Source organism: Leuresthes tenuis, unplaced genomic scaffold, assembly GCF_036924035.1.
Source record: "Leuresthes tenuis unplaced genomic scaffold, fLeuTen1.0.hap1 SCAF_18, whole genome shotgun sequence".
Taxonomy (NCBI): domain Eukaryota; kingdom Metazoa; phylum Chordata; class Actinopteri; order Atheriniformes; family Atherinopsidae; genus Leuresthes; species Leuresthes tenuis.
Window position 1 is genome coordinate 20,099,496 of NW_027325372.1, and position 25,482 is coordinate 20,124,977.

General features: G+C 42.8%; 1 protein-coding gene across 1 annotated transcript; it reads left to right on the forward strand.

The window, feature by feature from the left end:
• The first annotated feature begins 2,499 nt into the window (after positions 1–2,499).
• On the forward strand, positions 2,500–18,817 carry lpcat1 (lysophosphatidylcholine acyltransferase 1). The gene is made up of 14 exons (XM_072370876.1): positions 2,500–2,677; positions 6,713–6,852; positions 7,053–7,267; positions 8,450–8,562; positions 8,755–8,815; positions 12,602–12,660; positions 13,988–14,022; positions 14,270–14,324; positions 14,475–14,557; positions 14,637–14,762; positions 16,614–16,767; positions 17,717–17,815; positions 17,889–18,030; positions 18,565–18,817. The coding sequence occupies exons 1-14, from the start codon at positions 2,591–2,593 to the stop codon at positions 18,696–18,698; spliced, it is 1,503 nt and encodes a 500-aa protein (XP_072226977.1). The 5' UTR covers positions 2,500–2,590; the 3' UTR covers positions 18,699–18,817.
• Positions 18,818–25,482: the final 6,665 nt, after the last annotated feature.

Sequence of the window (25,482 nt, forward strand, 5' to 3'; positions counted from 1 at the left end):
CAATTCATATTGTTATAGCTGAAAACTTAAACTAAACATTCTTTAAAGGTTTGATCACAAACGTCTGCAGAATGAACTCTACTTTTGTGTCAGATTTCATTCTGTTGTTCCACCACAAGGGGGAGCCAAAGTCCTTCCAAGGAGGATACTGTAAAGCACAGCTGTTCATCCTAAAAATATGCTTCCCTTCTGTACTGCTGCATGATTACTGATAAACACAGAGGGCACAACACACACAACATACAAACTGCCCAGCAAAGGCAACCAGACTGGTTGAAAGTTGTTTGACAACAAACACTGAGGCTACGACTGCCCCTGCTTGAATAGCTTTACTAAAGGTTAATATTTGCAGATGGAGTAACAAGGAACAATAGAACACCTGCACGAGGGCCACTTTTTTTTCAGGGAGCATAGCAGGAGGCTATTGATAAATTTTTTTTACCACCATTCCTTTTACTAAAGCATGCAGTCATATAAAACCACATATTGGTTTCTGGAGTTGGTGAACGTCTAAGTCTAAAAACACCCAGAACACTGGCTGATGAACTTGTCGGCTAGGAGATTCAGAGTAGATTAGCCATCTGTGGCTTTGAGGCTTGACAAAGTCTGTTTACTTGGACTTTCACTGTCATCCAAAAATTAAAAGACAGCCAGCAAAAAAATAAATTAGTGGGTGGATCAAATGCAGGAGGAAACTTGACTTCAAGCGCCTTCTGTACTTCAATAGAGGCCAATCACCCCAAAAATCTAGGACACAAATTCCACAGTCTTCCACTTTGTCTCATGTGTGTGGAAGACCGTGTTTCTGAGTGACTTTAATGTCCTCTCCTTCATAAGATGGCCTCAGGTTTGTTCATCCTAGCATTCCCTTATGCAGCTTTTTAAAGTGGAAGAGGCCCTACTTATTCTGTCAAATGCTTCAGTGTTGCTTTTTAGATGTACAATAATGATTACGACTACATTAGGCATAGATATACGTACTGTAACATCTCAAAAAGTAGGGAGCTGCAAAAAACTAAGCCGTATTTAAAAGAAACAACTGGAGGAACATGTTTGATCAGCAAAAAAGGTCGGTAATATGGCTGGGCATAAAAAGAGCACCTTAGAGAGGCAGAGTCTGTCATAAGTGAATGTGGGCAGAGGCTCAGAAATCTGGAAAAAACTGCTGCTGCAAACTGAAGCGTTTCAGCGTTGACATTTCAGATTATCGAGTTTATTTGAATATTTTGGTATAGATTTTGAAATCGAGCAAATCCAATAGGAGTACAGATGCAGACGCACGACTTTCAGAGCTCACTTGTAACAGATGTTCATGCATGAAACATTTCCAGGTTGATTCATACATTTTGTGTCCTGCATTTGCATTTTCTAAATATGTTTTAACCTTCATGGTTTCATGAAGGTTAAAAGGGGTTTCACAGCTTTTTAGTGGTCTCATCAGTTCACACCTCAGGTCAGGTGTGATGGATTAGTTTCCAGAAAACCATCATTCTAAACTGCTCCAAACGGCCCATATCTTTTTCACACAAACACATTAATGGCATCGGAATCATTCCAGCCACAAGTAACCTTGGAACACTGTTTAAAGTGACTGGTAACATTTCCAGTTTTTTAAAGTCATTAAGACAAACAAGAAGATAGCGAGAAGATAACGAACCACAGTAAAGTAGCACAAAGTCGTAGAGAGCGTCTTTCAGAGACACTAAATGACCTCAAAGAGCTGCACAAACACCTCAATGATCCTAACAGGATGCAAAATGCCCACCACCACAACTACAAACTGAATAGTCATAAAACCACAGCAACAACACACAAAACACTTAACAAGTGTTACAAAACATAATTTACCTTCACTGTTTGCAATCATTACAACTTTCACGAGTTGCTGCCGGTTCCCCTGTAGTATTATTATCTTATTATGAATATATTGTATGTGAATACATCAATAGTGCCATATCATCAAATACTGAGGGCATAAATATCTCCTAAAGCGGTTTCTTAAGTACAAAAAACTGATGATAATAGCCGTTTCCAGTGAATAATCTAAACAGTTAGCATATTGTGTCTCATTCCCTCAAAGACCAGTTCAAAGCAAATTAATAATAGCACTTACGTGGCTAATAATTATCCACAAAGTCATCTGTAAGGTACAGTAGTATTCAATTTCTCTCTTTTTATGTCTGGCATTGGCTCCTTCAAAATAAAAACCTGCACACTTCGAAGCTCAGTGTATCCTTGAGCGAAAATGAAACGCAAAATAGCGCAAGTGAAATGTTTGATATATCTCCCACATTGGGGTGTTCACGTGTAAAGTTAAGACACTCATCTAAGTAATTCCACCTTTATCAGTAGGCTTAGTTTAACCAAAGCAAAAAAACGGATCTTTATTTAGAATTCAAAAACCGGAAATCCTTTTTTTCCCCATCTGGTTTGATGTTGCTAGCTTGATGCTACCGGAGAGAAAGTTCCCCTCATCCCCGCTCCTTCAGCGTCAGTCTTCACCGCTCGCAGCGAGGGAAGGCTGCCTCAACGTGACAGGACGCTGTTGACTGAAGTTTTCCTAAGACATTTGGGTGTCGCGTTGTCAACAATGAAGAGGTCAAACAGCCCCCCGTCACTAGTGGGTGGAAACCCCTTCGTCCACGAGCTGAAATTCACCATGACAGAAACAATAAAGGTGAGACCATTAAAATAACGACAATCCTCACCGCAGTTCTGCTTTGTCGCGCCTGCGTTGAAGTGTTATTTACATATGTTGTGTTAACAGAGGAGTAACTACACTCAACCTGTGGCCGGTTTGGAGCTGACATGTGCTTAATAATTTCCTTCTTGGGGGAATTCACGCTCCAGTGAAATGATGCGTTAACATTGTCATGAAAACATGGAGACGTTCATCATGACTGAGAGGAATTAAGTTATGTTGCGACTCTCACGGAGAGGTGATTTGTTTTAAGAGTTCTCCACAGTTTTACAGTTTAAACTGGGTGTAAAAAACCATGAGGTCGACTAAAAACTCCGAGGATATGACAGCCCACTTCAAAGCCTCCCAGTCTAAACTTCTCCTGAGCTGACGAGGTTGAGGCTTTTTGTCTTTATTCATGAATGATACGAATACAGCCACAACACCTGTGCAGCTATACACAGGTGTACAGGTAGTTCCAGTCCCCGACCCTCTCTGTCATTTACTGACCATTCATAGCAGATAACTGCGAAGTTGCTCCAAGTACTGCTTTGTGAGTATTATCTGAAGCTGTGGTTTCATTGTAGGGCCAGCCACTACCCCACATTTCCTGGATTAAGGTACACAGCCATAGTTTAATCTTAATTCACCATATTTGCATATCATACATTTGCATTAGATGCTTCTGAGCTTTTTCTTTTTTATTCTGCCTAACATGCAGTCGACTCACTCCCAGAGTCAGCCCACTCCGTTTCTAGCATTTTCTTTTGACTCGTCCAGTTGTACGTGCACACACACACACACACACACACTCAGGTGTGTTTACACCTGGGTGCTGGCACAGGCCTAAAGCTCAGGTTTAGCCCTCAGAGGTGGCACATGTAAAGATGTGAAAGTGTTTGTCGAAGCTTGGCGTGTCCACCAGACCAAGACTGACCTCTGCTGGTTCTGCTACACGTGGACATTCTTAAATCAGCAATTAAAAAAAATGGCTGGACTCCCTGCAGGAGCAGCACGACACGGATGAATGATAGGATGAAATACTTCCTCATCATTCAAGCAGCGGATCGATGGATTCGCATGTTAAGTGATTGATGGCACTGATAGCATGCCAGTGCCCTGAACACATCGCGCTCTACCAGTGTACCTGTGTTCCAATGGCCCTGAGAGACCAGCATTCATTCAGAGGAAAAACATTTAAAGCAAGAGGTTGAGTAAATTGGCCTTAATGCCAGCGCAACGGATTCCCAACTGTCAACAGTTGAGATAAGTGGTTGACCACAACCTTTTGCCTGTTTGTTTTTTTTGCCATCTTTCTCCGGAGTCTCGCGAAATGCTTAAACTAACCTTTAGAAAAAAACAAAACTCCTCCAATATTGTTCAGAGTGCCTTCATAAGCATGTGTTTTGTTTTACAGTTGTTCATTGGCAGCTGTAAGTCTGCAAACCCGGAGGTGTGAAGGTGTGCTGCCTGTCTCTAATGGGACAGGGAGGTGTTTTTCCACTCGCCACACGTGTGCTGTCGGTCACACACGCTCATGTAAACACACATAAGCTCTGCCTTAACAACAAACAAAAAGACAAACCACATTCTTTTAGACTTAAATACTCTACAGGATGTTTTTCACTTTTTAAAATCTGAACGTGTGTCTGAAAGAGGTCACAGGTTGATGCGTGGACACTTTGTCTCCTCCCCCCGGGCTTTAAGTGACACACAAGCAGCGGCACTCATTCCCGCTGAGAACGGTGAACATCACACAGCCGTGGCTGCCAGCTCTCTCAGACCATACGCTGTAAAGCAGATATCTGATGTGTTTACTGAATTATGAATTGCAGATGACAGCTCGCCTCCTGTGGGGGGTGTCAGCCGGATAAAAGGAAGAACTACACACCGGCTGCTGACATACACAACAAGCTCAGCTACGCCTGTAATTTGTTTACCATGTTTGATTTACCTCCAGTAGCCATTGGGAAAGGAAAGGACTTGCTGGCTGAAAACGCCCAGTCACAAAGCGCAGGTGGAGGACTTTTTGAAATGGGACCCGCTGGGTTTGGATCTACAAGGGAGTATGAAGGGACTGCACAATATAAAGAAAATAATAAAACAAGGTAGATATTGCCATGATGGAGCTTGTTGCAAATCATCGTGTGGTGGGTTGACAACAATTCCCATGAAACACTTGAGTCCTGCCCGCCCTAGATGGATTTGTTAAACTCTGATGAACCACAGCCATGGGGGGGGGTTGAGCGTCGTAAATCACCCTCATTGCTGTTTATTTATTAATACAGCTCTGAGGGTTGCACCTGGGTTCTCCAGATAGAGCCACGCATTGGGAAACATGGAAAGATGGCAGAGGAAGGGAGGGAAGCTTGGATATGAGTCCCCAGAGTGGTGACAAAAAGCACTTCACTGCAAAGTAGGAGGAGCGCAGCTGATAAATGAATGAGCTGCTGAGCGAACAGATACAGACCGAGGTACTGATGGATCGACGGCTGAGGAGAGGAATCCCCTTAGGAATGGAGATGAATTTCTGATATAGACCAAGAGGTTTGTGAGAGGGAAATGAAAGAGCAGGATGAACTTATTGGACGGCAGACGAACAAGAGGTCAGAGCCATGTCACGCAGTCTGAATTTACACTGGAAACCAAGACTATGTGACCTCGTTAGGACACACAGCCACGTCTGTCTTATACACAGTGAGATAAAAGGCATGGCTGCTCAGTCAGCTGATCCGCTCATCTCTACTTTAATTCGAACGAGCCAAGTCTTCTTGTTGAAAAGAAGCCAATGCTGGGTCTCGGCGAGGAAGTGGGGGAGGTCATTTCTCTGTTTTCAACTGGTCGTTGCTCATTTCAATGTGCTCATGCAAAGGCTGAAGTTGATCATAGGCAACAAAGTCACTTGCAAAACAAGTAGTTTGAAAATAACGAAGCAGAGGAGGAAAATTGTATCCATGACCTCTTAAACTACAGGAAATGATGCCATGAAGCAGAGCTGGTGTTTGCCACGACCTGCTTTACCTCCACTGGTTGTGCTGCAGTGTTACTGTCTCAGTGTCGATGCAGAAACAGTATGTTAGCGTCCCAGCTTCTGCTGTTCTTACACAGGTAGATGTTTTTTGATGATATAATCACAGCTCGTTTTTAAACCCACTGGAACGACTCGTTAATTATTCGCTGGCCTTTTCGTTTCCCTTGTGAAGAAGTGGGCGGCAAACAATGGAAACAAAAGCAAAAAAACACCATTCCTATTAAGCAAGAAGACATCAATTCATAATGAGTATGGAACATGACAGTGAACGCCACACTGTACGGCCACTGGATAACAGATCATCTAAAGGCTGACTTTGAGTGATCCAAAACGTGCCGTGAACTGAACAGGATTCTGTTTTGCTTGCATAGCGTCAGTAACTTTAACTCTGGAAAGACGTGAACTGTAACTGAAAAGAATGGGGCTGATGGTGACAGATCCAATCTAAGGATGACACGTGTGCTGGGTTCTGTGGATGCCCGCCTGATAATGAAGAAACAGGACTTATTCAGAGTGAATCGAGTGGTTATTACAGTATAAAACTTCAGCTTTGAAGACTTTCTCACTGAAAGAAAAGCTCTGAACGACATGATGAGAACAACAAGAAAATTCATGGCAACAGTTTGTAATTAAATCTTTTACTGAGCTTTGGATTATCTATGTTTTCTTCCTAAAGTTGCCTCAGCTCATAGTGTTAACCAACATTTGTTTTGGACACGAAAGCCTGCAGGCTTCAGGTATTCCAGACCCAGCCCAGCAATTGCTATTTGAACAGGACTATTGATGGATGGTTGTTTGTTCCTTCCTGAGGGCTCAGATGGAATGTGAGTCTCCTCCTCTCTGCCCTGAGGGACAAACAGTAACATTTCTCTGCTGTTCAGGAATTTGAAGTGTTGCTTCTGACTGACAGGAGTGTTGCAGTGGCTAACAGGTTGTGTAATGCAGTGGTATGCAGCTGTGCAGTGTGACTGTGGGTACATCTCTGTGTTTCCTCTCTCCAGATAGGACTGATGTCAGTTACAGTTTTTCCAGTGCGGCTGCTCCTCGTCTCCTTCCTGATGTTGCTGGCGTGGCCCTTCGCCTTCGCAGCCTCCCTCGGAGGCTCCGAGTTTGCCGTTGACCTACAGTCATGGTGGAGGAGGTGTGTTGGTGAACGTTGGTGTGATGTAAAGTGTTTAAAGACAAAATGTGGTTCGATACTAGACATCGGTTTAAAACCGGTGTGCAGCATGACTTTTAAGAGAGCTAAACAAACAAAACGATTCACATTTGTACTCCTATAATTATATATTATTAGATTTTTTCGAGTTTTTTCGAACTAACCAGCTGTGTCCCTTTCAGATTTATAGATCTTTGTCTTCGAGTGATCATGCGAGCAATGTGGTTTTGCGGTGGTTTCCATTGGATCAAAGTGAAGGGGGAGCGTGCCGCACCCTCTGAAGTTCCCATTCTGACGGTGGCGCCACATTCTTCTTACTTTGATGCCATCCCAGTCACCATGACCATGTGCTCCATCGTCACCAAACTGGAGAGTAGGAACATCCCAGTCTGGGGCAGTACGTCCTACACATTTCCATGTTCCCTGTAGGGGGGGAGAAGGGGAGAAAGATGAGGGCTGAAAGGTGGCACAACCATGTCGAGCTCATTCAATATAAACTGTTCAGGCACAAAGAATTTTTACCGCCAAAACAGAAACAGTCAAGAAGTCTCATCTAAGCAATGGATCGACGTTTGGCTTCAGAATAAGTACTAACAAGAGCTAAATATAAAACCATTTAATTCTTTGAACAGAAAACCATCAAAGGCCTCTTATTAGGTCGGTGAAAATTCTAATTATAGCAACGCTAATTGGACAAAAAGAAAGAATGACAGAATCTCAGTTCAGATATAGAATTCCTCAATCGGTGGTATGATGCATCTGATTGCACCCAGATTCTTGTGACTGTATTAGTAAAACAGTAATTGGACATGAATCTTTGGTGGCCCCCTTGAAAGGGTGCTGATGAAGGTCTTCTGAGCTGCGAAGCCTCCGCAGCCTCGTTGTAACGGCTGCAGCTTTTGGGCCCAGACAGAATCAGTTTAACAGGCTAATCGTGTGAACACCAGACATGAGGTGATTTAGTTTGTTTCTCTCAATGAACAAATGAATGAAAAGGGCATCTTGGAGAAGCTGAGACTTAATTAAAGACACAGAGAGTGTGTGGGCAACACTTTACTTAGAATTTTACAGTTCACAGTGTCTCCAAAGATTCAGAATCTGCAGAGATCGAGAGAAAAAGATCGACAGGCAAAAAGCAATCATGAGTAGCCACGATCTTCAGGCCCTCAGTCGTCCCCGCTTTAAAAGTAGCTGTGCTTCTGTAGTGGAAGTCCCTGCACGGGCTCAGGAACATTTCCTGTGAACGCAGGACTCAGACCTGCCACTGCCACTCAGCACGAGAAAGAACGAGGGAACGTTTTGCCTTCAAAACCGCAGCAACAGGTTCCCAAAGACTGTTGTGAAAGGAAGAGGTGATGTAACGGAGTGGTAATAATTTACAAATGATTGCATTTTAGTTTGTTGAAGTAGTACACACCAGCCCAGCATTGTCTGGGCTCCTGAAACTACTCTTTAAATCCAACAAGATTTACCAGTTAATTGTGCTTTTCTCACAGAGAAGACTAATTAGACTATATCTGTTTTTGTTTTTTTTCCCCATTTGTTGAACTATTTCTCTGCTCATCGTCTCTTCTTCCAGCTTTGATCAGCTACATCAGGCCAGTGTTTGTGTTTCGGTCAGACCAGGACTCGAGAAGAAAAACCGTAGAGGAGATAAAGCGGAGGGCCCAATCTGGAGGGATGTGGCCTCAGGTAAAATATTTAAATAAGTGCTAATCTCACATTACATAACGATAAGAATGTGATTGCAGGAGTAGTAGAGTGAGATTCACTCGCATCAAGGCCAAACGGAAATGGGTCATGAAAGTCTAATGCATTTCCTTGTGTGTGTGTGTGTGTGTGTGTGTGTGCGCTCATACCTTAATATGGATTTGTCTGTTCCAGATCATGATATTCCCTGAGGGGACATGCACCAACAGGTCAGGCCTCATCTTATTCAAGGCTGGTATGTGTTCCGTCCCCTTCCTGCTTTAGCTCTATAAACTACAGGGGAGCCCGGTTTTGTTAGTCCTCAGCAGTTCAGAATGGCCGCAGAACGTCTTTAAATGAACTGAAACCACGCATCTACATCTTTTTTTAAATGAATATCTGTTCACTTTAAACCAAGCAGCATTTGTTAGTGTGGTCATGATCTCATATTGCATACAGTAGATGGTACAGAACTGAATGGGACCGTTCTCATTTTTCCACTGGTCTGCTTTTCTGTGCTTATTTCTTTGTATTTATGGACCACAAACGATCCACCCAAGTTACGCCGGGGCTTTTCAACCGTCACGATCCCAGTTGTTCTGAGTCGAGGGAATGCGCATGATGTCATCAGCCATGACTGTACTCGGGTTACTCCTGGTTATGGCCACTGAGCAGCAAAAATACAGCTGGCTTAATGGCTGAGGACTGTTTGAATGGCTTAAAAACACAGAAAACAGGTCGGAAAAGGCGAAGAGCTGTTGTGGAGTCGACTGAATCCATAGATTCAGAACGAAGTCTGTGATTTATTTTCATGAAATACTGCCACTCACAGAGAAAACTGGAATCCAGGCTTGGAAAGGTGGACGTCGATTTACTTTGAGCACTTTCTACCCAGTATGTTCGATTTCTGAGTTAAAAACATGAATATAAATTATTACGACAAACAAGGAGGCGATAAACTAGTATCTCCAATTTATAGTCTGTGTAACTGCATTTTTAGCATTAGATGGAAAAAACGTGTAACAGCGCTTCTTTGGGTCGGTAATTTGGACGAGGGTTAGACGTCAGCTGGTCAGGACAACCTCAGAGGAACAAAAACAGGTCTATTCTGTTAGTGACGTTTGTACAGAGAGTGACTTCACGTTTCAAGTGTGCTCCAAATATGTTCAAATTAAGTTGATTGTTGACATTTTAATGGCTGGTTAAATCACTCACCTGACCTGCCTTTATAACCCCGACGCCCTTCTTCACAAGTCAAACGTTTTGTCACTGTTATAAATCAAGGGGGTTAAGAGGAAAAAGCTTGTTAGAAACCATGCTAAAGGTGTGCCCCAGCTGAACTGCGCCAACTCAAGCAACAGGCACTGCAGAGGCCGGCGTTGGTGGTATGTTTGTAGCCTTCTAATGTTTGCAGTGAGGCGCTTCAAGTGGACACTTAAACTACTTCATCCACTTCTTCTCTTTGTCATTCTTAGGGAATTTATATTAGAAGCTCAAGTTGTTCTGCACATTCTTGCATCTAAGGGAGATGCTTTTGGATGATGAAGGTTTAACTTTAAGCTGGATAGATGTCAGATGTACAGCTTTATGGCATCGATGGCTAGTTAAGACACTGATGCCTCTCGAGTGTAAAGAGTGAGCTCACTTTTAATATCACCTCAAGTGAGTTACTGAGCAAGAATCTCTCCTAAACGCCCAATCTAAAGAAGGAATGGTAAAGCAACACAAGAGAAGTTTGTGAACCTTAAAACGTCAAATGCCCACAAACAAGTGGACTGACTTTGGAAATTTTTCTACCATTTCTCCTTTAAATGTTAAAACTCAACAACGTAGTAAATCCCATTTCTGCATCTTTTCGCCCTTTGAGTTGTTGTTATCTCGAGGAGGCGATGCATTAAGTGTGCAAACCAAAGCAGAACAGCGTTTTCCTTGGAATTCTGGGTGATTTCCAACCTTGGGTGTGTCTGCTTGTCCATGTGTATTAAATTCATTTGCTGGGCCTGGACTTGTCGGTGATTTGTCAGTGAATGGAAATGACTGCACTGCAGCCGGGTCCGGCTCTAGATGTCAGGGTACACTGACCTGATATCATCTGAGGAGGTTCGAAGGTTCGGTGTCTTACTTCAAATCACCGCAACTTGTTTTTGTCCAGAACTTATTTTTCAGCTCCTATCCGTGTGTGTGTGTGTGTGTGTGTGTGTGTGTGTGCGTGTGTGTGCGTTTAATGTTGTCAACCATTGTCCGCTGCCTGCTTTCTCTAATCCCCTTTCTTCCAGTCTGTAATTCTGTCATTCCCAGTAAGCCCTGTTGGTCACACTCTGTCCTGCTTTTGTTGTGTGTGTGCGTGTGTGTGTGCGTGTGTGTGTGTGTGTGTGTGTCTTTTGACCAGCTTGATCTTTCTGCTGTGTGTTGCCAGTCCTTTCTGGATGTGTCTCCTCTAGTTATGTCTCATCACTGCCTCCCAGCACAACACATCGAGTGTGTGTGTGTGTGTGTATTAATGTGCTTTTACCACCTGTGCGCGAGCACACAGTTCAGATGCCTCCAGTCCTTTTCACATTTCAAACAGCTTTCTATCTCTTTCATCCGTACTCTTTTCTTTCAGTCTCTCCTGTTAACCGAGTCCCATTATTATTCAGATGATGTGGGCCAACTTCATTCCCCACGTTCTCTCGTCTCATGGGAAGCTTGTACAATGTAACTTTTTTCTGTTTACAATCAGATGTCAGCCAGTCATTTACGTTTGATTGAGATTACAGCAGCTCACGGGTACTGTGGAAGTTGTATTTTCAATCCGACGAAGAGTCCCAAAGAGTTTGTTTAGTTTTACCTCCTCCACTTTCACAGTGATCATGTTACGACAGAACTTCATTTGCCTCATCAAGCCATAACGGATCAACGACCTCAGGATTTTCGCAAGAGCTCTCTGATTATAAATGTTATCGCTGACAGTCGCACTCGTTTAGTTTTATCCATGTAAGACACAAAATGTGTTTCTGTCCAGAGTTGTGTTTGCAACCAGTTCTGCTGCTCCTGTCAGCCTAACAGACGTCTGAGCAAATGTATAACTTAGAGGCACTTTCATATGAGGGATATTTTGAACACATTCTGGTGCTTTCAAAAAGACACGCTAGGGCTTGAATGGCCCTTTGTCCAGTGATTAATACTGTATGTAGCTTATCAGCTCGTCTGTCATCAACAGGATATAATGCGGTCCCAATAGATGCTGTCTGCCAGTGCAGCAGGTTTTCCTGCGGCTGTGAGGTTGTCACTCATTGAGGCCAGTATAGAGAATGTGAAGTTGACGTCACGCCGTGTTGAATTTTGGGTTATTGGAGGTCATTGCTTTGTTTACAGGCCGTGTTGTGAGGATCCCTCTTGCACCGAGGCTGTCTTTTGTATGTAAAGGTCCTGCACACTAAGCTGAAAGATGCCTAAGGGTCTGTAAAATAGTCTAATTCAGTTTTTATTCAACATAACTGAACGCACATCAAAAAAGGAATAAATTATAAGACAAAAGTCTCAAAAGAAGGGGTCAGATTCTTCTGTAATCTGATACGACACAACAGGGGAATGCGAAGCAGAGGCTCTCGCATCCATGTGCTGCAGAACCGCTCATGAGCTGCCTTTGGTTTGAACTTTTAAACTCACACAAAGTGAATGTGGCTGGTTTTCTCCTTCAGGTTATTGATCCGTGTTTGTCTTGCTTAATTACGTTCCTTGGCTCTTTGACAAAGACAAAAAATGACAAAGGACATGCCTTACAAGATAGCACTCCTGTCCCACAATGCAACACGGTGGGATGTAACTTCAGTTTTTCAGGTGTACAACTCGGCTTCATACATTTTTCTGCTGAAACTCTTTAAGGATGCTCAAACTTAGTTTCTGCTGTGGATGGATTCCTGTAAGATGAGATGAAAACATTCATGTTTACTGATGATTTTAAAGCTTACTTAACTTTATTAGCATCTTGTTGACGTGAACACTGTTTTGATTTGTGCTTTTATTCTCTCACAGTCTTCCTCCTCTCTTGTGTTTGAAGGTGCTTTCATCCCGGGACTCCCGGTGCAGCCAGTGATACTCCGGTACCCAAACAAACTGGTAAGTCCCCTGGTTATTGTCCTCTCTTTCCAGCGTTACTTTCTGTTCATCCTTTTGGATGCGTGCTCCTCCCACTTGGTGTTTAGCCTGACTGTGCTCATACATGCGCTGTGTGCACACACTTCTGCATACTGACACACCCGTGATGTAATCTCTTGCGTTAGGGTGTGTTGAACAACTTTATGTTCTGGTGGGATGATATTTCATCCAGCTCTTTCTCTGCCGCGCACACGTCTCACACACAAACTCGTGCACGCCGGTGTCATGTCTCTTTTTCAGCACCTCTCCCCATTCTCATAAATTATGCAGCTCTTATTACCTAGTTTTTCATGTCTGTTTCCCTAGAAAGACATTGTCTCTGTTTAACTTTGTCCTCAACGTAGTCACTGTGCTGACTTCAGTGACACTGTGGCACTGCAAATCAGTTAAGGGAGGCAAGAATCACTTATATATAACAATTCAGAGAGACGGTGGGATTCTGCTGTTTCATACTCTGTTTCTCTGGAACGTGCACTCCTTTCCACTCACTTGTTGATATTCAAGCTACCGTCATATACAGTGTTGATATCAACAGTCAGGAAGAGTCTACACATAGATGGGTAGTGTCTGCCTTTTTGGAATTACTTTCAACAAGATGCAGAAGGAGTGCGATTGTCCTGCTGTGAGGTGCATGTTCCAACAATTACCAGGATACAGCCCATACCTCATTAATCTGACTTTCTCCAGTGTTTATATGTCAGAGTGTTTTTTGACTCGCAGCACTTAGAAAAGGAAGCTGATGGCACCAAAGGGCCTGTTGCAAATGTAAAGATTTCTCATGCTGATGTACAGTTTCACCACACGAGGACGATGTCAGGAACAATGTGTTTCATTTCAAGTCTTTTCACTTTTCCTAATGCGTGGATGAATGGAGGTTGTTTAGGTGTTTGACTTTATTCCACTGCTTTGGTTTTCCATACAACTGACAGAAATGGTCTGACAGTGTGTTGAAAAGAAGGTTTGGGTAAAAAGTGTCCTGGTTTAACAGTTAAGTCCATTTCTTGTGGATCAAGCGTCCTCGTGATTTTTTAAGTTGTACTGTTGTTGGGATCAAGATGGGGAAGGTTGGAAAGTCGTCTCAGGTTCAGGTTGGATGTCAAAATAATGCTCACACAGGGACACGTTCAGTTTTCAGCTCACATTTTAGTTACAGTGAGTGTTACATGTGGTGTAGCAATAAGATTTGCACATACAGTATCTGGACGAACATCAACTTGAGATGATACAAAATTGCAAATATAAGAGTAATGTGGGGTTCTGTTTTAAGTGGATTCTTCCCTCTCTACAGGACACAGTTACATGGACGTGGCACGGTCCTGGAGCGTGAGTTTCCTTTCACACATGTGCACTCTGTCAAATCATACACAGCACACACACACACACACACACACACACACACACACACACACTACCAGTGATCTGTTTTCCATTAGAAAGGAACATTAAGCTGCAAGTAAACTTACATTGTCACCATGTCCAAGTATTTAGTTTTTATCTCCCTTGGCCACATTTTCCTTTTCCTGATCCAATCTTGTCATGTTTTGACAGAACTAACTCTGTTCTCCTCCAGGTTTAAGATCTTATGGCTCACTCTGTGCCAACCTCACAATTCTATGGAGATTGAAGTGAGTGACTGAGTAAACCAGAAGCCAGTAAAATGACTTTTTACGTCGTAGCTTCTTCTGTTTTTGCTGTATTTATTGTATGTCGGATCAGTGTACAGTTTTGTGGCAGCGCAGCAGAACAGAGTTGACGCTCTCTCTTTGTATCCTCAGTATTTACCGATATACACTCCATCAAAGAAGGAGAGGGAAGACCCCACTCTGTTTGCCAACAACGTCAGAAAGCTCATGGCAAAGTAAGTGTGTGTATGAGTGTGTTGCATTGCTTCTGTTCACATTGGATCAGAAAATAAAACGTCCCCTCTGTCCTGAAAGGGCGCTGGAGCTGCCACTCACAGACCTGTCCTTTGATGACCGGGAGATCATCCTGTCACATGGTCCTCTGGGCATATATGACCACAGAAGCCTGCTGCGGTTCAACCAGCTCGTCTCTCGCTTGGGGTGAGTAGAGGGAGACTGGATAGACTTGTTTAACAGTGGTGAGCGGATGAGATCCATGACTTATTTAATTAGTGTGCAAACACTGACACCTGCTGGTGGAAGACGTAAAACACCATCAGCGTGATCGTCTCCTCAGAACATTTTTCCATTGGACCCATGGATTGTAAGCGATTAATACATTTGAATAATTAGAATTTATACTGAGTTTTTAAATGACATGATTTCGACTCACCTTATCTGTATAAATATCTGTTTATACACTTCCTTTTACTTTAACATTGTTAACACTGGGAGAACATGCTAACTCCACACAGGAAGGCCCAGCTGGGAGTTGAACCTGGAACCCTCTCGCTGTGAGGCGACGGTGCTAAACACCTTTTAGTCAAACATACTGTTAAAAATGCTTGGCTTCTGTGTCACAGTATTGCTCATTTAATTAGATTTTATTAATGGACTGTGATGGACTGGCGACCTGTCCAGGATGTACCCCGCCTCTCGCCCGATGACAGCTGGGATACGCTCCAGCCCCCCCGCGACCCGACCGACGGATTAAGCGAGTATAGAAAATGGATGGATGGTTTGAAATTCCAGAAAAAGCTGGGATAAGTTGTGTAAAATAACTTGGGATTTGTAAACACCATAAACCAATCATTTATTCAAACAACACCTATCAAATAATTCAAATGTTGAAACTGAAACATTCATGAAAAATATGATCGCATCTTGAATTTGATGGGAGTGAAATGTCTCGTTGACGCAGTTACGCAATGTCATCAAAATATCACGTCTCTGTTCTAAAGGGACACGGCTGAAAATCAATACGGGATGCCCCCGGTGCTCTTGCCCTCAGGCAGCACCGCATTGACCACATCTCACCGTACCATCCGTCAATGCAGGTTAAAGCTCCGTCATGCGAAGAAGAAGTCGCATGTGAACACGATCCAGAAACACGGCTGTCTTCTCTGAGCCAAAACTCAATAAAAATGGACTGAGGCGAAGTGGAAAGCTGTTGTGTGGTCAGATGAATCGAAATGTATCTTGGAAGTCACAGATGCCATGTCCTCCGGACTAAAGAGGAGAGGGGCCCATCCAGCTTGTTAGCTCTCCATTCAAAAGCCTTTATCTCTTAATGTTAGGGTGTGCTTTGGTGCCTGTGTATGTTCTGATGGAGGCCACCTCATTTTCAATGAAGGCTTTGCATATTTTGACTGGCCTGGCTGCAGTCCGGGCCTTTCACCAGGTGAACATATTTGGTGCGTCTTGGAAGACAAAATAGGAAGAAGAGGTATAAGAAGACCCAGGACTGTTGTAGAATCTCGGATCAGACAAGAACGGCACAACATTCCTCACCCGGAGGTCCAGCAGCTGGCCTGCTCAGTTCCCAGATGTTTACGGACTGCTGTTAAAAGAAGAGGGGATGCTACAAAGTGGTAAAAACTCCCAAGAGTTTGGGACACTTTTCCGCTCAACTTTTAAAAGATTTTTTTGAATAGTCGACCGTATGCCACCCCTGACACACTCAGACACTAAGCTCCCGCTCTATATGAACACAGTTATTGTTCCCAGTAAGTGATGCGTATCTGGGACATCTGTAAATTGAATCACTTGAGTCTCCTTAGAGAGACACTGCTCTAGATAAATAGTCCTTTAGGGTAATAGCTACTGTATGGGTGGGATTTACTCGAGTACCTCAGTAAATCCACTGCAAGTCAGACGCACCAAACTCAAACGAGGAAGCTGAAGTCAACACACCAGCGTGAGGATTCAGTCACTAATCATGCATCGCTTCTCTTTTTATCTCAGTCAACTGTTAAATGTTCTGCTCAGTTTCATGGAAAACTGTCCCATCAGGTTAAGAACGGGGACCACAGAGAAGCTGCTTGAAGAGCAGGCCAGAAGAGCCAGGAAACTGCAGGGAGACCGGCTGGGTTTGGAAGACTTCGGCCACTTCGTCAACCTGCCGGTTACGGACACGCTAAGACAAGTCCACGACCTTTTTGATCAGGTAAACACAGACTCATACAGTGTACAAGTCTGATTCTTTTCTAAATAAAAGCAAAGAAGTTTTGCCTTATGAACCTTAGGGATATGTGGAATTGAAAAAGAACCAAAGAACGGCATTTTATCCTCTCGCGTTGTGTTGGAAAAATAAAACAAATGAGCTCCGCAGAACTTGTAGAACCAGCAACAACAAAAACAGTGAAAGTAGACTTTAAACCACCGCTTCAGAATAAGAAAATCACAACGAAATAGTTTTCATTTCAGTGGCGCTGATAAAGCAGGTGCTGCTCAAACTCCGTAACACCTTCAGAAACCAGTCCAAATCAGTCAGTGGCACTGCAAAGAATCCAATGAATGGCTAAATTACACTAAGACTGAGTTATTAAGTTCATGTATACACCTCAGTTTGACTAAAAATTGGACCGGATCGGGTCACTTGCAAGTAACTGAGTTGATAGTCGCACAAAACATGCTTGTATATGGTGAATTGGACTTTGTGTTCCGCGCATGCTCGAGATTTTTTCCCGAGGTCGTGACCTGGGAGTTGAAGGAGACGAGCGGCGGCGTCTTTCCTCCATAATCATCACAACCAAGAGCGCCGTGTGCATGGCGTTGTGCCATAACCGTGCTCATCACCAACAAAATGTAGAGGGACGGAGCTTCATCTTGCTCTTCGTTCGCCATCTTTCACGAATGCCTGAGTTTGTTGTTGTTGTTGGTGGTGAAGACGTCAGCTGAAGTTGAAATGGGTACAGATCCACCTATCGTACCGGGTATGACATGCTTTGTGCCAATGATTCGATTTATTCACCACAATGTATACTTGGATAATTGCCCTTGCCCAAATAAGGAACATATTTTATTGAAGAAAAGACTTTAAGCCTCTCAGCATTTGACAGTCAGCTACATTTTTCCTTTGCTTCTTTTACTCACTGACTTCATGTCGTTTCCAGCGGGGAGATGGACAGATAGACGTCAGACACTATGTTATTGCTCTGTCTACCACACGCCGGCCTTCTAAATCAATGGACACCCTAAAACTGGCCTTCAAGGTGAACGCTTTTCCCACCAAATTTGGTTTGCAGATTTCATGCCATTGTACTAGAATGTCATGTCTGTGCACAGATGTATGAGAGCGAGGGGAATGGGGAGATACTAGAGGAGGAGCTTGCCGTTATCTTGGAAATAATGTTGGGAGTGGAGGAAGTGGAACTCTCGGCTGTGTTTTTAGCGCGTAAAAGACCCGACACAGGAACCATCACTTATGGTAAGACACCGTTTTTGTTTGTCATGATTTTTTTTTTCTTAGCATTTGCACTATTTATACAACTGTATCACAAATGAGCGCATGTTTGATATGATTGACAGCATCTGCCCACATGTTCCCCCACTGTTACCGTCACTTTTGATTTCCTCTTTGCTTTACCGGAGAAGATTAAACGCCATCTGTTGGGGATTTTATACGCTCCATCTGCTTTTTTCTAGAAACCGTCAAAGCTTTTTATTTTGGACACTCTTTTCTTCCTCAGTCATCCTATAAATCAGTTAATTCTTTAACCAGTAAAACCAGATTTCTCATCTGCACGTTATTTTAAATTCAGCATTCAGACAGATGGAAGCTTTCAGCCTCATCTGTAAATGATGGAAAATGATCATAGTAATTATACTAATGACTCTAAACGAAGGAACGTATCTCGCATTGATGTACTACTGTTAAACTTCCAAATGAAAGCTTTCCTCTGTAACCTCTTGGCCATGAAGATGAGAAGATGAAATCTTTTGTGTCTGTCTCTCGCCCCAGATGAGCTTCAACATCTTATACAGCAGCATCCACCCTTCATCCTGAATTGCCTTCATTTTCGAGGTCATCCATGTAAATCCTGCCTGAGTCGACCCGGGAGCTGCAACGGTCACAGCCACGACAAAGACGACTAAATGACTGTTTATCTCAGCTGTCGCCTGCCGTCTCTGTGCTTTAAAAGCAGGTAAACAAAGCAAAGCTGTTAGGATCCTCTGCTCCATCCCCTTCTCTCAGTTCTCATGAGATTTCTTTTTTTTTTTTTGTTAATTTTCTGCTGTTACATAATTTATTTTCTTTTGTTTGAAGTTAAAATGTATTGTTTTTATTTGAAGGTTGGCACTGTTGTTACCTCAGGCCAATAGACACCAGCACACTCCTGTGTCCCGCAGCTCCTCAGGTTCAGGCATGAAAGCAAAGAAGGAGTGTTGATCGACATGCTTCCGTTTAATGGCTGTTGGATGTCATCATACCCAATTCTGTACCAATGAATACTGCATGCGAAGAGAAAATAAGTAAATTAAGAAGCAAAACATTTAGTGATTGTCTCAGAATCTGAGGAACTGTATTAAAAGTTCAAATCAAAGGAAAATCCCCCGCCTTCGAGCACATAGAACCCTGAGAGAGTGGAAACAGTGTTTCACAAACACTCTGGCATTCTTAGACCCAATTTCTTCCTATAATGCTGTTGTTTTCCAGTTATTTGCTGTCTGAACTAATCACGAATGGTTACTTCATGCGTATGATGCCAAAAAAGTGATGATCTTGAGACTATATGTTTGTTTTATGGTGCTGAAATGATCAGCTGTGACAGGCTTGGTGTCAGAGTTAGGACACCTCAGCGGTGCTCGTTCCCCAAATAAAGACAGCCGGTAGGTTTTTTCATTTTCAATCCCAAAAGTAGGACTAAAGAAGAAAGCTCTGAAAATACTTTATATTTTTACTGGTGATAGAACACATTTTTATCCAGCTTGTTGTTGTTTTTTTCTCTTTTAGTTTGACAAATAATGTAAAACTTTCTTTAATGTCAGAACTGTTTTCTCCGACTGAACGAATGATTTTAAAACGAATGAAAGCAGAACACATCCTCACGTTTTCCTGCTGGGTGGAGGGTTGATCTCAGATGGTTTATGGTGGACGGACACACTTGGCACCGTGTAACTGCAGTGTTTCTGTTTTGTTTCACTGCCACCGCAGTAAGAGTCATAAACACAGAGATCGCTGCACTTTGCTTTTATTGTTCAATGAATATGCTTTCAATTTTGCCTTTATCCACTAGGTGGAGCTTTGCTTCTACACATTTACCTCAACATGGTTTGACTTCTCTGAAGCTGGCAGACAGTACTTACTGTATGAAAATCAGGTCAGAAACACTTGTTATAAAGTCACTGGCATATTTTGATCATCCCTGTGTTCCCGCTCTGCCTTTAATTTGCCAATTCTATCTGTCATGAGGCACATATAGTGCTTTACAGTTTCCTTTGATCCATTCTGCCAGTCACAGTAGCCAGGTTGGCTCTACCTTGCCTCATCCCATTGCTTTCGTAATGGCTCTTCTCTTCACAGTCCAGATGGTGGTGCTAACTCCCTGTGCTAAACACACCAGAGAGCCCATGCACCACTGCCCACCTGATGGACAGGAAAAGCATTACCTCATCCCTTCCCTTCATTCCTTCAGGTAAAAATAGACAGATTAAGCCTGGGCTTTGATGAGAGAAGCCTACAGAGGAGGTGTGGTAGCAGGGAGAGAGGGACAGCGATGGAGGAGAGAGACTAAATGGATCGTTCTGCTCCAAATCCAATTCCTAATAGCTGGAGGGAGGGAGGAGGGCGAAGAAAACAGTCAAAGAAAGAGGAGAGGGAGACTGGAGATATCACGTCTAACAATTAAGACCTGCCTTCAGGGTCTGAAGAAGAAGCTTTGTAGAGAACATATAAATTGCTCATTGAGCAGTGCCTCTCTGCAGTCTCCCTCAGATACTCCTGCCTCAAAGGCAGTGAAAACCGGCAGCCTACTGTACCACAGCACACAGGAGAACTGGAATATGCTCACAGGATCCATCTCCAGCTGTTATCTTAGCCAAGAAAAGCCCACCCCCCACCTACAGTAAAGTCAAATCTGGATCTAATCCAGTGACTCTACACCACATCCACTGGAGATTCCTCATGATAACTGTACTTTGCAGGGTGAGAGATCCAGCTCAGATAACTGTTTTTACGTCTGCCAAAGAGGTTCTGTGACTGGCAGTTTGCTTGTTTTTTTAAAAGGATTATGAAATAAGTAACAGGGGGATTTGCATAAAAATGTAACCAGAGGTGAGGCAGGGCCCGACTGAGAAATCATTAGCCATTGCTGCTGATCTGGATCTGGATCCAGGATTTTTTAACATTTTTTATCGAGCCTTGGAGGAGGTATGCAGTCTCACGCTGCTCATGTTTACATTTGTTTGGACTGAACCGCCTGGAAATGAGTCTTTCCTTTCCTCTGAGCCAGGTTGTGGATGTCAGCACTTAGACAGTCTCACTCAGTGTTTATAAAACATGTCTAATTCAACTTGTGCTACAGCTGGAAATTTTTAATCCAATGGGACACGCGGCCTGAAAGATTTTTTACGAGTTTTCCAAACCAGCAGCTCATGTACACAAAGGGGTTTCTGCAGTTGCCAACAGGTAATCGCTCTGAAGTGACTGAGTTACTTAGAGATTATGTCAGATATAGTTTTGTTTAAACTATTAATGAATACATTCAACTAAGCAACAAGCAACCAAAGAGGAGAGTCTTGTGAAAAAGTGATGGTTGGAATGGTTGAAAAAGATAAACGACCATCAGTGGCATAGGGACAGGCCTGGCTGTAGTTTTTATGTTGTTTTTGTGGAATCGGCTAAAAGTAGTGAATCACTGGTCCACACAGCAAAATGTGCCGGTGGGTAGTGGGGGAATCACTGATGTGCTGCATCTGGGAATCCTTTAAAAACCTTATCCTTGTCTTAAAGTCCAACTAAAAGTAGGATAATCTCTTCTTAAGCTGTCAAACTCAGTCTTTTCAACACACTATTGAGCCATTAGCTGCAGCTATATTCCGGCTTTGATTTCACTGTTGAATTCCTCCTCAGCTGGCATTATTTAAATATCCTGCATCTCAGTGGGTTTTAACTGTGACCTGATTCTGCTCGACTATTCACTGCTGAAGTGAAATGTATTTTTGGGGGAGTGATTGATGACACATCTGAGCAAACATGTCAGCTCCTACTGCCGCACCGCTTCACGTCGCGGCTCCATCATGCCTATCAACCCTGTGGGTTCATTGAGAGAATAATGCAGAAAATCATCACCAGCGAAACGTTTCACTCGACTGCAGCATCACCGGTGTACAGCTGGCTTCTCTGCTCAGGAACTGAGGTGGTGCACGCGAGAAAGCCATTATTTATTTGTCTGTTGCCTTTTGGATACAGGAAAATCACTTTCAGTTGCGATTAACTCAGAATAATTCAATACTTTCTTTGTTGTTTCTGAATTCTGATATTAACTTTGTGACTTGGGAGTCTGTTTACTGGCTGCCTGCATTTCACTTGAGGATGTCTGTATTTCCCCCCAGAGCTGCTGTTCTGATGTGTACTGCTGCCTGGCCTCATACATTTTTGTTTTAAGGATACTCCACAGGTTCTCCGTTGGGTGGAGATCAGAGAGTATTTTCTACTACTATTATATTCCCATAGCAACCAGTGTCAGTGCAGTTTTGTGTGGCGTTGTATGGTATCGACATCACTTAATTCCCGCAGGTTTGATTTCTCCTTGCCGTACTATTCTATGGCAGGACTTGGTGATTTAGGAGGTCTGCATAACTTGCAGAGGTCATTTTGACACCCTGGAGGAGCCTAAAGGGACCGACCGGCTCACCTTTTCAGTGTTCCAACTCAGATCGTAACTCTGCTGCCTCCTTCCTTATGTCAGACATCCATCTGGAACATCCAGTGCGTAGCAGAATACTTCAGAAGCCACTTCTAACATCCCTCTTTGTGTGCTTTGGGTTTGAAAAGCAGGCCTGTGCACAGCTACCAGCTTCTGGATGATCTTTATCGTACTATTTTGTGTGACAGAAACTTCTTTATTTAGCCGGGGAAGCTCTTATTTAACAGAAATGTCAGTGCTGATGTGCTGTCTTTATTACCATTATTGAATAAAAGTCAAACATGGTTACAAATGTGTGATTCTTGAACTGCGGCATTTTCATGATGAAAAAACCCAAGGAAGCTGCATTATTTCTAGTTTAGCTTTGAACATGATACAGATGAATGAGCCCACAGCTGTGCACATCTGTTGATTTTCCTTAATTAGCCTTTATCTTGCAGTATTTGTCTATTCTCGCACTTACAAATGTTTTCATGGTGTGACAATCACTAGTTTTTCTGCCTCTTAGCAAGACATCGCTCAGTTTTCATCGTGAGGAAGAGCCATCTTCATCCCAGTCATTTAAAACAACTGTGGTGCTTTTTCAATGATTTCTGATTCAATACAGATTAGATTTGACAGTTCACATTAATAACTCTTCCATGTGAGTGCAGCTGACCACGGCACAGAAAAGCACCAGTGATACCTTTTGAAAAATAAGATTAACAGCAGAAAACGACTTGTTTGTGTGATCGCTGAGGGGATTCAATTAAGAAACTGAAGCTCATTTTATTTCCAAGCAAATTTGTGGATGTCAAATTGACTCGAGAGGACAGCCAACATTTGTCCAGCGATACAGGAAAAGATTGAGGAGGACAAGAAAAGCTAGACGGTTCGCTTTTGCTATTTTATGACCTATTTCTAGCAGTGCTGTGGTAGAGCTGAAAAAAGTCAGATCTGAGTCACTTCACCCTGGTGGTGTGAAGTGAACAATTCAACATTTACAGGTATCAGAGGCATGCTATCTCAAATAGTTGCTAAGTCATTTTGAACACTGTATATTAGGACAATGAATCCCACCAAAATAAAAGGTGTAAAAAGCATCACCATCTCCGTAGGCTGCCTGTGGAAGTTTTGCTCCGTTATTCTTGCACTCCTCTTTCCCTCGTGAGGGTTTTTTTGTGCAGTTCCTGCTCCAAAAACAGTGCGATGTAGGTGTTGAAGGAGAAATATACCAAATTCCTCTGAGTCACTTTTTGTGTTTTCATGGTCCAATCTGTTCACTTCTGAATGTTCGTCCTCTTATGTCATATTCAAAGATGAGTTTTTAAAAAAAATAATTTATACATCAAATGTAAGCAGCAAGATCATTTCTTAGAATGAGGAACAGGCCCCCTGCTGTTTGAACCACAGTGATTTAGCTGCATCAAAACCATGCCAAGAGCTGTGCGCCACGGGCAATGCTGCTTTTTAGAGAACTTTTTCATCTCAGTTTCCATTACAGCTTCAATGATTAGATGTATTCTGAATTGGAACACGCTAACCTAGCAGCACTGATGAGCTTGATAAGGTGGTGTGGAACTTTTGCCTGGAACAAATGGCCTTGTTGACAAGCAGCTGTGAAAGAGGTATCCACATAAAAAGCTGTGGAAAATGAATATGTGCACATGGCTGCTCTCCGAGTGCAGCATATTGATGGTCGATGGCTTGCACTCATAGAATATTGCCACATCCTTTATGTTTCTCCCCCATGTTGCCTATACGAGGCACGGAAAAATGCTTTTGATCACAGGACCCTCACCATAAAAGACACTGTGCCGCATTGGAATCCATTAGCCATTGAGACAAGCAGGAAGGAAACACTTGCGCTCAGAGATGTAAAAGGAGACTGGATGTTGAAAGGTTCAAGGCAAGTAGCAAGAAAATGATTCACAACTAGGCTGATGCGATTGTCAGGGAGCAAAAAGGATGTAGAGCCTATGAGGTAGAACAGGCTGTCAGAAACATCAGAGAGCAGGCTGGCCTCTCTGTGGAGGAGAAACAGAAGCACAAGGACAATTACAGAGATGACAGATGTTAGAAATGAAGATGTGACAGGATACAAACACTCTGAGTGAGGCTGTTTCAGAGCATACCTTTCTTCATCTTTTCATCTATCATGGATGTAGCTGTAGGAAAACATGCCATTATTCAGATTTGAAAGTGTATTTCTTATACACCTATGACTTTTAGCAGTTTTGAAATATTAAACAAAAAAAAGAGCAGCATTTATTTATTTCATCGGTGTAATCCATGGCACCAAATCAAAACAAATGTCATCTCAAGGCCAAAGATACAGCCAACTTCAAGCCAATTACAACCCAATTCATTGTAATACAACCAAAGTTCAATCAGTTCCAATTCATTCCATTCTAAATTAGTCCAATTCATACAGAGCCAATAATGAGACATTTTTTTTTATCAAAACAACCTTTTTACTGGAAGAAACCTCTGGCAGAACCAGACTCAGAAAGGGTGGCTACCAGACTCGACCAGCTGGGGTTTAAGAGGACAGTAAAGAGGGGACAACAAACACCAGACCAGGGATACCTGCTGAGAAAGAGAAACACAAGTTAATGACAACAATAATGTGATATGTACAAAGACAAAAAAGAGAACAGAGTGAGTAAAGGTGCATTGTGGGAGGTCCTCCAGCAGCCTAGACCTATAGCAGCAGAACTATAAGATGTTTCAGGGTCACCTGAGCCACCCTTAACTATAAGCTTTATCAAAAAGGAAAGTTATGAAAAAGCTCTGCCTCCCATTCTACTTTCAGAAACTTAAGGAACCACAGTTAAACCTGCAGTCTGGGAGCGAAGTGCTCTGTTGGGAGGTCTTTAAAATATGATGGACCTCGATCATGAAGAACTTTATATGTGATGAGAAGAATTTTAAATTATTTTCTGAATTTAAGAGGGAGTCCGGTCCTTGTCCCCCGGTCCGGTTTGGCACTATTACATGTGAAATATTGTAATAAAAATAAATAAATGGGC

Excerpts from the sequence above, each read along its gene's own strand:
- lpcat1 (XM_072370876.1), top strand. The coding sequence starts at position 2,591 with ATGAAGAGGTCAAACAGCCCCCCGTCACTAGTGGGTGGAAACCCCTTC. Across the intron at positions 12,661-13,987 it reads TCCGGTACCCAAACAAACTG|GACACAGTTACATGGACGTG; the intron begins GTAAGTCCCCTG and ends CCCTCTCTACAG. Across the intron at positions 16,768-17,716 it reads TCCACGACCTTTTTGATCAG|CGGGGAGATGGACAGATAGA; the intron begins GTAAACACAGAC and ends TGTCGTTTCCAG.